Source organism: Camelus bactrianus, chromosome X (assembly GCF_048773025.1).
Source record: "Camelus bactrianus isolate YW-2024 breed Bactrian camel chromosome X, ASM4877302v1, whole genome shotgun sequence".
In the NCBI taxonomy this organism is placed as follows: domain Eukaryota; kingdom Metazoa; phylum Chordata; class Mammalia; order Artiodactyla; family Camelidae; genus Camelus; species Camelus bactrianus.
In genome coordinates, this window is record NC_133575.1 from 37,681,883 (window position 1) to 37,694,856 (window position 12,974).

At 48.5% G+C, this 12,974-nt stretch overlaps 1 protein-coding gene across 2 annotated transcripts; it reads left to right on the forward strand.

Annotated features, from left to right (window-relative positions):
- The first annotated feature begins 394 nt into the window (after positions 1-394).
- TBC1D25 (TBC1 domain family member 25) lies at positions 395-12,346 on the forward strand. Of its 2 annotated transcripts, none has more exons than XM_074359094.1 (6): positions 395-518; positions 2,375-2,484; positions 3,442-3,596; positions 10,057-10,184; positions 10,312-10,500; positions 10,749-12,346. In XM_074359094.1, the coding sequence occupies exons 1-6, from the start codon at positions 501-503 to the stop codon at positions 12,108-12,110; spliced, it is 1,962 nt and encodes a 653-aa protein (XP_074215195.1). In that variant the 5' UTR covers positions 395-500; the 3' UTR covers positions 12,111-12,346. The 2 variants fall into 2 exon arrangements, with proteins under 2 accessions (XP_074215195.1, XP_010966423.1); XM_010968121.2 differs by lacking the exon at positions 395-518 and adding an exon at positions 531-780.
- Positions 12,347-12,974: the final 628 nt, after the last annotated feature.

Below are 12,974 nucleotides of genomic sequence, written 5' to 3' on the forward strand. Positions count from 1 at the left end.
AAAAGCTAGGACCTCCAGAGAGTATAATAACGGCTTTTAGGGGTAAATTATTTATTGAAGTATAACGTAAGGGCAGAAACTGCAAAAATCATAAACGTACAGCTCGATGAATTGTCACAAAGTGTAAACTATTCTTTAAAGATTCTGGATAAAGGATTATTCCTCCCTTCAGCAGATTCATTTGAAGTGAGGCCCACAGGCATTTGAAACAGATGACATCATCTGTAAGCAAAGAAGCAAGGCGACTTGGGGCGGGGCGTGAGGCCTTGACGTCATCGCGCAGCAGCTTCCTTTCCCCGCCCACTTCTCCCGCCAGAATAGGTTGTCACTTTAACACACACCTAGGTGAATCCGGAAGCAAAAGGACCAAACAACCAAACGCGGCCGAGAGGAGGCGGGGCCTCAGTAGGCGCCTGCACACTGGCCGAAGTGAGGCAAAATGCCCGGCTTTGGTGGAGTGGGGGCCTGGCAACAGCGCGCTGTGCACATGCGCAGAGGCAATGGCCAGCCTGTGCCAGGTGAGGGGGGGCAGGGTCGCGCGGCGCCCTCTGCGCCTGCGCCCGGGCGCAAGGTGGGGCCGCGGGCGCCTGCACTCTGGGGTGCGCGCAAGGGTAGGGGGCAACGGTCAGCTGTCACTCTGAAGCGGGTGGCGGCGGCGGGATGGCGACGGCCTCTGGGTCCTTGGAGTTGGCCAGCTCCGGAGCGCCCCCGCCTGGCGGGGGAGCCCAGGCGGCGGCGGCTGAGGAGGAAGAGCGAGAGGTGGTGCGGGTCCGAGTCAAGGTGAGGCTGGCGACCCGTCCGCCAGCCAGCCGGGGGCTCCCGGGGGAGGGGAAGGCGGTGGCTGTCCTAGGATGGAGGGCGGGACCTGAGATTTAGGGTGTTGCGTGAGAGGCGAGGCTTGAGGGCAGAGTGATGGTGGCGTGGGTGGGGGTTGGGGGAAGGCTGGACTTGGAATGCAGGGGCAGGGCATGGGGCGTGGGGACTGCACATGGAGGGATAGGGGCCTATGGAATGGAGATTGTAGGTAGAGAGGAGGGGCTGTAGGGTTGGAGGAGGGGCTTTAATAGTTGAGTGGGGCCCTGATGAATGAGGGAGGCTGTTGCTGTCGGAAAAGGTGGCGCCAAAATCAGTTAACATACGTGTTGAGACTGCACTTTGGTGCACGTCCCCACCCTGATTGAGCAGACATACTCGTCTATATAAATGAGCTTCAGACACTGGTGGATGGCATGGGGAAATAACCAAAAAGGTTCTGAGCTAGGGAGTTAGCTTTAGCCAAGGTTGTACAGGGAAATCCCCAGAGAGCTATTGAAGGAGCAGAGACAGAAATAAAAAGGAGTCAGCCATGTGCATATCAGCGGGGGAAGAGTGTTCTAGGTAGAAGGAACAGCAAGGGCAAAGGCTGAGAGGTGGGGACAAGCTTGGCATGCTCTCTTAGGCTCCCATATTGTTAGCGCCCAGAGAGTGCAGGGAAGAGTGGTAGGAGGTGAATCAGAGAGGTAAGAGAGGGGCAGATTGTGACGGACCTTTGGTGCATCCTCTTGAGTAAGAAAGCTGTTGGCAGTAGTTCCAGCAAGAAGTGAAGGTGGCTCGGACTACTGTGGTGGCTCTGGTGGTGATGAGAAGAGGGTCACTTCTGGGGAGATGTAAACAGATCAGTTCAGTGTAATAGAGAGAGCTCTAAGATAGAGGTTTGGGAGTTCAGAAAAGAGATGGTGCCTGAGCCATGAGTGAGCCAGTTGAGGAAAGTGGAAAGGATGTTCCAGACAGGGGGAGCAGCATAAGCAAAGGCCAGGAGCCAGAATGTGTTTAGAGTAACTTCCCTCAGTTTGGTAGTACCAGAGTGGAAAGTTCAAAAAAGCTGACTGGAGAGAGGCTGGCTGGGGTCCCGTAGTTCCACTTGGTGGGGACCCTGGGGTTCCCTTTGAAGAGATTTAAGCAGGGGAGTATTGTAGACAGAGATGCTGGCTTGCTTGCATTGTGGATGACTGGTTTAATAAGGGCCAGACTGGACATGGTGATCCTGCCAGCCATCGTTGAAGGGATACAGAAGAAGGATTGGGTGCCTGGACGATTGCAGTAGCCTCCTCCTCACTGGACCACTGCTTTCTCCTTTGTCCCCTATAGTCTGTTCTTCACAGAGCAGCCAGAAGGATCCTGTTAAATCCTAAGTCAGACCACATCCCTCCTCTATTCAGAACCCTCCCAAGCCTACCCCCTCACTCAGAACAAAAACCAAAGTCCTCACCATAGTCCAGAACTCCTGCCTTCATTTGGCCCCTGCCACTTCTCTGACCTTGCCGCCAGCCTCTCACTGCGTTTCAAGCATGGTGATGCGACCCCTGATGGCTGACCCTGTGTCTTCTCTTCCCAGAAATGTGAGAGCTTCTTGCCACCTGAGTTTCGTTCTTTTGCTGTTGACCCTCAGATCACCTCGCTTGATGTGTTACAGCACATCCTTATCCGAGCCTTTGACTTGAACGGGTGAGTAATGGGATGCTGGGGAAAACCTCTGTACCACCCAGCCTCGACAGTAGTTGTTTGGGTTTTTTTTATTGTTATTTGGTAGAGTGTTTGTTTGTTTGTTTTATTATTATAAATAATCCCACAATAAACAAACAGCCACATGCATATCTTGGAATATTTGGGGAAATCTTGTCAGAGGAGAAATTCCTAGCAGTGATATTGCTGAGTTAAAGGGTGTATGCTTTTTAAAATTTCAATGGATGCTTCCAAAATGTTCTCCAGATAGGTATTACCAATTTACTGTCTCACCAGCAGCATATAAAATTCTTGTTTCCCTCACAGCCTGGTCACTAACACTAGTTAGAAAACACTGGAAATTTTGCCAACCTGACAGATGAAAAGTGGTGTCTCTTGGGGGCAGGTATGATGCTTATTTTGTTGTGGTTGTCGTTTTGGAGGGCTATATGCACATGGTGACAAACTCAGAGTACAAAAGTGATGGGTATATGTTTCCATGGTTACATAGTTATAACTATTAACGTACTTCTTTGCATAGTTGCACAGGTGTATCTGAAGAACAAATTCTTAGTTGTTATTTGACTTTTTTGCATAAACATTTTTTGTTGTGAAAAATAACAGACATACAGATTGCTTTATTTTTTATGCAGTAAGAAGGCTGCTTTCTTCCCACCTCTATCCCTCAACTACTCTGTTACCCTCCCTAGAGAGGACCACATTACCCGTTTCCTATATGCTCTCCAGATACAAGCAGGTGTGTATCTGTTTCTGTGTTTGTGAAACAAAGTGGATGTAAATGATCTGACCTCAGACTGCCTGAAATCCTTGGCGCAGTACCCAGCACATAGGAGGAAGTTGTATTCAAAACCATCCATCTTTCCCTGCTTCTTTTGGAAGCCATCCCTGAGGCCTCCAGGGCACTGGGGCACTGAAAGCTGCCACGTCTCTTCTGTCCAGGAAGAAGAACTTTGGTATCAGCTACCTGGGCCGGGATCGGCTAGGGCAGGAAGCTTACCTCTCACTCCTGTCTGACTGGGACCTCAGCACAGCCTTCGCCACCGCCTCCAAACCTTACCTGCAGCTGCGTGTAGATATTCGGCCCACTGAGGATAGTGAGTACCTGGTGCCCTGGGGTACTGCTCTGGGATTGCCTTTCTTTCCTCATAGGATGACTCCACCCCTTGCAATACACTCCCTCACAGGGGGCTAGGGAGCCAGGTCTCCTAGGTCCAAATTCTGGTTTGGCCACTGGGCCTCAATTTCCTTACCTGTAAAGTAGAAGTAATGGTATCTTAGGGCCATCATGAGGATTAAACAGGGAAATTCATGTAAAATGCCTGGAACTGTGCATAGCTGCATAGTGAATGCTCAAAAAGTTTTAGCTCTAAGAACAATAATTATCATTGATTATAGCATATAATCTAGCAATGTATGTTATGGTCATAGAATGCAGTGTAACAATAGAGCTGGAGTATTATGCTTGAGTTATAATAATACGTAACTATAACAATGCTGATTATACTAATGGTAATTGTATTTATTTATTCAGTCATCTCACACTCATATTCATTTGTTTGCGCTGTTGCTCACTCATTTGTTTGTTCCTTTGATCTCTCAGCCACTTCTGATCTTCTCATATTTGTTCCCTCAGTCTTGACTGTGCTGGTCCCAGGGGCCCACAGATAAATTAAGACATGGTCCCCCACATTTGATTATGGAGCAGACATTAGATAATAATATAGTATCAGTGTTAAACTTCCTGGGTATCATAATGGTATCATGGTTTTCGAAGGAAAACATCCTTGTTCTTGGGAAAAACACAGTTAAGAATTCAGGGGTAAAGTGTTACGAGATCTGCAAATAATTCAGCAAAAAATAAATGCATATATACAGAGAGAGTGAAATGAAGCAAATGTGGCAAAACTGAACAGTTAAGGGAGCTGGATGAAGGGTGTACGGCTGTTCAATGTATTTTTCTTTTTAACTTTAACTGTAGATTTGAAGTTTTTTAAAATAAAAAGTTATGGAGTGGAAGACATGGTTCGCAGCCTCAGGGAACTCACAGTGCCTATTTAGGGTGACTGAGACATTTTATTGACATAATAATAACACATAAGTAGCTAATACGTATTGAACACTTGGGGCCATTCTGAAACACATATTTATTCATTGGATTGTCAAAACAATCCTACAGGGAAAGGGCAACTGTTATCTCCGTGTTACAGATGAAGAAACTGAGGCTCAGGGAGGGGACAGTACTTATCTGTGTCACACAGACAGTAGTGGAGGAGCAGGATTTGAACCCCAGGTGGTGGCTTCGGAGTCCTCGCTCTTAATGTCTGACTCTGCAAAATTTGGAGCTTGGTAAGAAAAAGACAGGCAGAGAGAGAGAGAAAGAAGAGTCAGAGAGAAAGTTAGTGACAGAGACAGGCAGAGAGACAAATGGAAAAAAGACAGGTAACCAGAGACACAGGATCCTCTACACTGAGAAGCCCTGTGCACTACCATGTGTCAGTCACTTGACTAATTCCCCAAGCCCAGGGTTTCCTCCCCTGCGAAATAGACACATAGCACTATTTCAGTAAGGAAATAAAATCCCCTCGGCTAATAAATATTTGAAGAAAACCCCCAGAGGCAAGGCTATAGCTCAGTGGTAGAGCGCATGCTTAGCATTCACAAGGTCCTGGGTTCAATCCCCAGTACCTCCATTAAAAAATAAAATAAATAAATAAATAAACCTAATTACCCCAAAAAATTTTAAAAAAGAAAACCCCAACTGCATAAGAACTGAGAGGAATGCAAATGACACAGGGAGACAGACATCCAACCATTTGGCAAAAGGATATTTAAAAGGTACCTTTTTAAAGAGAATCAACTTTCCAGTTACAGATGAGTCAGTTCTTATTTACCAAATTCCTGCAAAGACAGGAATACAGGAGTTTGTTTCAGAATTCCTGATCCTCTTAAACTGATCTCTTTGTTAACTCCTAAGCCAGTTCCATGTTGTTTTCATCACATAGCTTTAAAATAAATATGTTTCAATGTTTTCCTTTTAAAAATGTTCTTGATTATTCTTGTGCACTTGCCGTTCTTTTCATTTAATAGAGTTAGCTTATCATTCCATTGAAATCCTGATGGGAATTTGATTGAAGTTGCGTTTTTAAAAGAAACGATTTTTTTTTTGCAGGGGAAGGTAATTAGTTTTATTCATTTATTTAGTTTTTTGATGGAGGTACTGGGGATTGAACCCAGGACCCCATGCATGCTAAGCATGCACTATACCACTTGAGCTATACCCTCCCCCTGAAACGAATTTTTTAATTATCCAGTAAATATATTACTAGAAATGAAAATATTTCAAATAATGCTGTGGTCTCCTGGAACCACTGTGCCTAATCTTGACCCCCCGCCACCCTTTCACCCTGCAGGAACCACTTTGATCAGTTTGATGTGTAACCTTGCAGGTCCTTTATTCACACACGCACACACAAATTAATCCACATATAGAGATACGTAAGTATGTTCCTATTTATATATATCCACAAACAGTATTTGTTTAACATAAATGGTATCATACTCTAAATGAGTAAGTATCCCATCGGTGGAGCTGTTAAAAATACTATTAATGGAATTCTTGCAGTTGTGTTCATGACTGTGAAAGCAGCAGGCATGCAGTGACCACTTGGATGGCCCAGTCCCTCTTTCTGGGAAGAAGTCAGTCTCTGTCACCTCTATAGTTGGAAGATTACCAAACCTAGACCTTCAACCAATTTGTGCATTTGTGATAGGAATCCTCTTTCTGTCATAGGTATTGCAAATATTTTTTCCAAGTGTATCTTTTGGTTTTATGGCTTTGCTTATGGTATCTTTTTTCGGTCCTATCAGAAACTAAAATTTGTATGCAGTCTCATACATGTGTCTACCTTTTCCTTTATGGTTTCTGAATTTCTCCTCTTACTTCGGAACATCTTCCCCATCCATAAGCTTACACAAATATTCTCCTATATTTTCTTCCAATATGCTTATTATTTTCTTTTTTTACATATAACTCTCTACTCTGCCAACAGTGTGATTAGTAGACTTAGCTTTTAAAAATAATTCCAGATAGTTATGCCAGCATCATTTATTTAATAACCAGCTTTTTGTACACTGATTTGAAATGCCACTTTTGTCATATACTGAGTTTCCATATGTACTTGGATTTATTTCTGGGCTTTCTATTGCATTCCACCAATTGGCTCTATTTGTCTCATGCTATGCTAACACTATATTTTTATCTCAGTGGTTTTGTGATAAATTTTAATCAGAAAATTTAGTGCCTTCCTCCCACTATTTTTTTTTTTTGGCTCTTCTTTTTCTTAACTATTCTTAAATATGAATTCTTTCATATGAGCCTTAAAATAATTTTATCCAGTTCCAGGAAAAACCTCATTACATTTCTATTTGGCATTGCACAGACTCTATCTAAAGTTTGGGAGGTTTGACAATTTTATGATAAGGAGACGTAGTATGTATAGCATATATTGTGTAATACTGCAGGCAGGGCCTGGGGCCACACCCTATAATGAAACACTTTGCTCTTTCTTCAGGGAAATGCATGCGGATTCACACTTAGTGGGTTACATAAGGACTATATATAGTCTCTTGTCAGTTCAGAGCTGGTTTTGCCACTAGATGAGTTTGTGCTTGTAGAAATCCTTCACCCATTTTATTAAGAGCTTCTTTCTTTCTTTTTTAAATCAATATAGAACGTCTCTCTTTTCCTGTCATGTATTTGGCCCTGTGCTTTTCCTGACGTTCACATGGCTGCTCTTGGCTTTGTTTATCCGTGTTTGCCAGGTACACCTTTAGGTTTCTTCTACTTTTTCTTTTTAATTTTTTTTTTTTGGCTGGGGGAGGTAGTTAGGTTTATTTATTTTTAGAGGAGGTGCTGGGGATTGAACCCATGACCTTGTGCATGCTAGGCACGCGCTGTACTGCTTGAGCTACACCCTCCCCCGTTTCTTCCATTTTTAACCTTTCTTTGTCACCTAGTTTGAGGTACATCTCTCAGAAAAACTCCTCAGCTGGATTTATGCGTTTTAACAGAATTGCCAGTGAAATCTTTTGACCACTTTCCCCCTCCAGACTCCCCCACCCTCCCTGGCCCTTGAAATGGAAGCTCTGGAGCACTTCTAATTCTCATTCTTCCTCTGGTCCCTCCCTAACCCTTAACTTCCGAGATGGCTTTGCTTAGACGGTAATTTTTTTTTCTTTTTAAATTCCAGGCTATCACTTATCTTTTCTTTAGAGTAGGTCGCTTATGTGTTTCAGGAATCGTAATGTAACACTTAATATTACAAACTCCCAGTCACTGTGTCTTTGTCATTTTATGTTTAACTGGGTATATTAAACACTTGTGGCCTGTCACCATTCACCTTCCTTTCTGCCTTCCCCCACCTTAAGCCCTTGCAGTCATTCCGTAGTCATTTCTGAGAGAACTTCTTTGTTCTCCTCCAGTAAGGTGCACAGGTTAGATGTACTCCGGTGACCAGAAAATTCTTTCCTCGGCTGTGGTACACATGTGCTGGCTTAGCTGGGGTGGGGCCCTTGGATCTCGGGCCTTTCTTGTCAGTGCTCCGTGGGTGCTGCAAGCCACTGTCTTGCTTCCAGAGTTGTGGAACAGAAGTCCGTCGCCAGTCTGACCTTCTTTCCATTGTAAGCAGCCTGTTCTTTGTCTTTGGAAGCTGGCAAGAGTTGGTCTTCATTCTTAGAATTTGGGCATTTCGCCAGCAGGTGAGTAGAGTTGGGGGAGGCCTGTGATATGGGCCATTTGTGGATTCATTCTGTCTAAGACCTGGTGAGCCATTTCTTCATCTCAAGGACATTTTCCTTCATACCTGGGTCATCGTGTCTCCACCTGATCCCTTATCTCCCCCTGCATTTGCTGGCGTCTGCATCTTAGGTCTCCTGGACTTGTCCTCCTGGTCACTCTACTTTTTCACTCAAATCACCAGGCTTTACCTCTGTGCCTTGAAAGGGGTTCTTCTCTTTGGTCTTTCAAACCATCGGTGTGACCTTCATTTTACCCTCTGAGTGGTGCGATCTTCTTCCTTTTAAGGGCTTTCATGTTTTAGAAAAGACCACTCTGCAGCTAGCTGTTGGAGAGAGTGGAGAGGGACAAAGGGGAAGCAGGCACTGGTCAGGAGGTGGCTTGAGACAAGAGAGGTGGAATTGAAGTGTGTTCCGCAGGCAGGAGCCACGGGGCTTAGCGACAGTTTGGCGCTGGGTGTTGGGAGAGTGGGAGGTGGCAAGGATGTCTCTCAGGTTTTGGGCTGAAGCAACTGAACAGATAGAGATGCTGTTCACTCACATGAGCAGAGGAGGAGGGCATGTCTAGAGTGGATCTCAGGTTCCCCTTTTGGACCCCTTAGGTTTTCAGTGCCCTTTGAGACCTCCAAGGAGAGACAGTGACATCCACTTGTTGATGCTCTGTAGGAGAAAGTTCAGTGGACTTCATGGAAATGCTGCTTAGGGGCAGCATTTGCCTGCAAATGACAATGGCTTAAACAAATCGCAGTTGATTTGTTTCACATCGTAGCATTTGAAAGCCACCGGTCTTTGCTGTTGTCAGCTTAGCAGCTCTGTGGCACCAGGGCTGACATCTCTTAAGTCTCTCGAACTTACCCTCAGGTGGCCACTGCTGCTGCAGCCACATCACATTTGACGTGGAAGAAAGGATGCAAGGGGGGAGGAAAGAAGGGAGAGAAGGGACAGGCTTCTGCTGATATTCCAGGGGCCAGAATTGGGTCAAGTCAAGCATAGCATTGTTTCTTGCATCTAACATACACGACCTACCTGTTCCACAGATACTTTTTTCTGACGTTTATCTGGGCCCTGGAGTAAGGTAAATGAGATTCAGACCCCAGCCCTACTGTTTCCTGGCTGGAGAATCTTGGCCACTTACTAAATGTTCCAGCCTTTTGGTCCTCGTCTGTAAAATGAGAACGATAATGGTGGTCTCCCCCAGTTGTGGGAAGAGGACTAGCAGGAATGTAAGATTAAGAGTTTAGGCTCCTGAGCTTCGGGCCTGGGCTTCAAATTTCAGTTCTTTCACACTCACTAGCTGTGAGGCCTTGGGCAACCACCTAATCCTGCCTGTGCCTGTTTCCTCATAGAAAGAGTGGCGGTGATGGTAGCACCTAATTTAGAGGATGGAAGTGAATATAATATTAAATGAGTTAATATTTGCAAAGGGCTCGGAACACTTACTGGCTCTTAGCCCTACGGAAGTGTGGACTAATGTTCTTATTATTTATGTTGAAGTTAAGCCCTGTCACAGTACCTGACACCTAGTAAGTGCTCAATAAATACTACTTTATATCATTAAGCTATTACCGATAGAGTCTCCCAGCCATCTTGTGAGACAGTTACCACAAGAGAATTATTCAGGGTTTTATCTTTGCATGATTTGGATGACACGGCAAGAGAGAGTGGAGTGGCTCATTGCCCTGTGGGTGGCCTGGCTTTGGTGGGAGAGGAACCCGGCCCTGAGGTCTGGGGTTCTCATACCACGTCATCCTGTGTGCCCAGGCCCCCTGCTGGAAGACTGGGACATAATCAGCCCCAAGGATGTCATTGGTTCCGACGTGCTGCTGGCTGAGAAACGGTCATCGCTGACGACAGCTGCCCTGCCCTTCACACAGTCCATCCTCTCTCAGGTGGTTTCAGGGAGCTCCGGAACCCAGTGCGGTTGGAGGGCAGGGCCTGCTTGGCACCCCTAATCCGAGCATGCTGGTTGGTGCCTGCCCAGCTGACTGGGGGCCTCCCACCCTCCTTCCTTCACAGGTGGGCCGCACCTTATCTAAGGTCCAACAGGTGCTGAGCTGGTCATACGGGGAAGACGTCAAGCCCTTCAAGCCACCCCTGAGTGATGCGGAGTTTCACACATACCTGAACCACGAGGGCCAGCTCTCCCGCCCCGAGGAGTTGCGCCTGCGGATCTATCATGGTGGTGTCGAGCCCTCCCTGCGAAAGGTGGGTTTTCTTGGCCACTGGACCCATCACTCCTGGAGACATAGGCAGTGGGCCACACTATCATGGGATGGAGTGGAAATATTCCAGGGCGGCAGGCTCGCCTTCAGGAGGGACTAGGAGTCAGAGGTGGGAAGGCAGCCTTTCCCAAAGAAGGGTGGAGACCTGAGGGCGGGGTGGTGACAGATCCACGCCGGGGTGTGGCACCTCGTCTGTAGAACCTCAGCCTCACCTGTCTCATCCCTGGCCAGGTGGTGTGGCGGTACCTGCTGAATGTGTACCCAGATGGGCTGACAGGCCGAGAGCGGATGGACTACATGAAACGCAAGAGTCGCGAGTACGAGCAGCTCAAGAGCGAGTGGGCCCAGCGCGCCAGCCCCGAGGACCTGGAGTTCATCCGCAGCACGGTCCTCAAGGATGTGCTGCGTACCGACCGGGCCCACCCCTACTATGCGGGGCCTGAGGACGGCCCGCACCTGCGGGCCCTGCACGACCTGCTCACCACGTACGCCGTCACCCACCCACAGGTGTCCTACTGCCAGGGCATGAGTGACCTGGCCTCGCCCATCCTCGCCGTCATGGACCATGAGGGCCACGCCTTCATCTGCTTTTGTGGCATCATGAAGCGCCTGGCCGCAAACTTCCACCCTGATGGCCGCGCCATGGCCACCAAGTTCGCTCACCTCAAGCTGCTGCTGCGGCACGCCGACCCTGACTTCTACCAGTACTTGCAGGAAGCCGGTGCCGACGACCTGTTCTTCTGCTACCGCTGGCTGCTGCTCGAGCTCAAGCGTGAGTTTGCCTTCGACGATGCCCTCCGCATGCTAGAGGTCACCTGGAGCTCGCTGCCCCCTGATCCTCCTGAGCACGAGGTGGAGCTCGTCGGGCCCCCCAGCCTGGTGACAGACACCAGCTTCGGGGGCCACAGGGGACGGCCCGTGCGGCAGCGGCACATGCTGAGGCCTGCAGGTGGAGGAGGTGGTGCCTTTGAAGATGCTGTTGACCACTTGGCTGCCACCAGCCAGGGGCCTGGCGGTGGGGGGCGTCTCCTGAGACAAGCCAGTCTGGATGACCTCCAGCAACTCAGGGATAACACAGGCCCCAGGAGGGACGCCCTGGTCCAACTGCCCCACCCCGCTGCCCTCATCAGCTCCAAGTCCCTCTCGGAGCCCTTGCTGAACTCCTCAGACCCGCTGCTTTCCTCCTCCTCCCACCCTGATTCCCCATCCTCCTCGTCTCCGCCGTCCACCCAGGACGCCTCTCCTGCGGGTGACGTGGCTGCAGGATCCCCCTTGATGCCGGAGGTGGGCTCCCCGCAAGACCCTGGGAAGCCCCTGCTCCCCCCACCCCCACTGGGCCTGCCCCCGCCCCAGGAGTTTGGCCGCGGGAACCCGTTCATGCTCTTCCTCTGCCTTGCCATCCTGCTGGAGCACCGCGACCACATCATGCGCAACGGGCTGGATTACAACGAGCTGGCCATGCACTTTGACCGCCTAGTGCGAAAACACCACCTGGGGCGCGTTCTGCGCCGGGCTAAGGCTCTCTTCGCTGATTACCTGCAGTCAGAGGTATGGGACTCAGAGGAGGGGGCCGAGGCCACGGCCCCATCGTGATCAGGCTCCCTCCAGGCCACCATTAGCCCCACCAGATCTTCGTTCCTTGCCATCAGGGCCTACATGTGAGACCCCACCTCCCTGCCTGCCAGCCCGAGGCCTGTGGGAACACGGTGCCCTCTCTCCCCAGCTCTGAGAGTATGGGGCTCTGTTTTGGCACTGCCCCATGGAGGCCACGGCCTCTTTTTTCTGTTTTTGTTGTTTTATTTTTAACAACTATACTTTGCACACATGAAGGTCACCGTGGTCTGTGTATTTCTCCATCTTCTCCCTGGTTTTGGTTATAGGTGGCATCCCCGGGGGCTCTTCACCTGGTGGAGCTGAAATACCTCCCACTTCATGTGAAGGGCAGTTTGCGTCCCCAGGGGCAGGAGGGCGGATGCTGAGAAATCGGTTCTAGAAGATGAGCCCAGGTCGAGGACAGCTTGAGGAGGCCTGAGGCTGTTTTGTGGTACATTTGTCTGCCTATGAGGGTCTGGACTATGGCTGTGAATGTATGTTTTTAGAACAGGCCCCGAATGAGGGATGAAAGAGAGTTCCTGACTCAGAAAGGACAAGATTCATTACAAAGACTGGGAAGTATGGGCCACTTAGAGAAAAACACTGAGCCAGCCACCTCTGGCATTCCACATGTCCCCATTTCTAGGATCCAGACCCTCCCTCCCCTAGAGTCTTATGCACTCATGTCAGCGGTCCTGTGCAAGGGTCTAAGGCTCCTACTCTTGTCACTTGCTTTGGGGCCAGCTTAAGGGACTGTGGCCTTGCCATGCCTAGGGCTCTATGCCCTAAACTGGGTTTCCAACTCATGGATACCTGTGTTAACCATTTCTTTGCCTTCTCTATGCCACGACTGCAGACAAACTA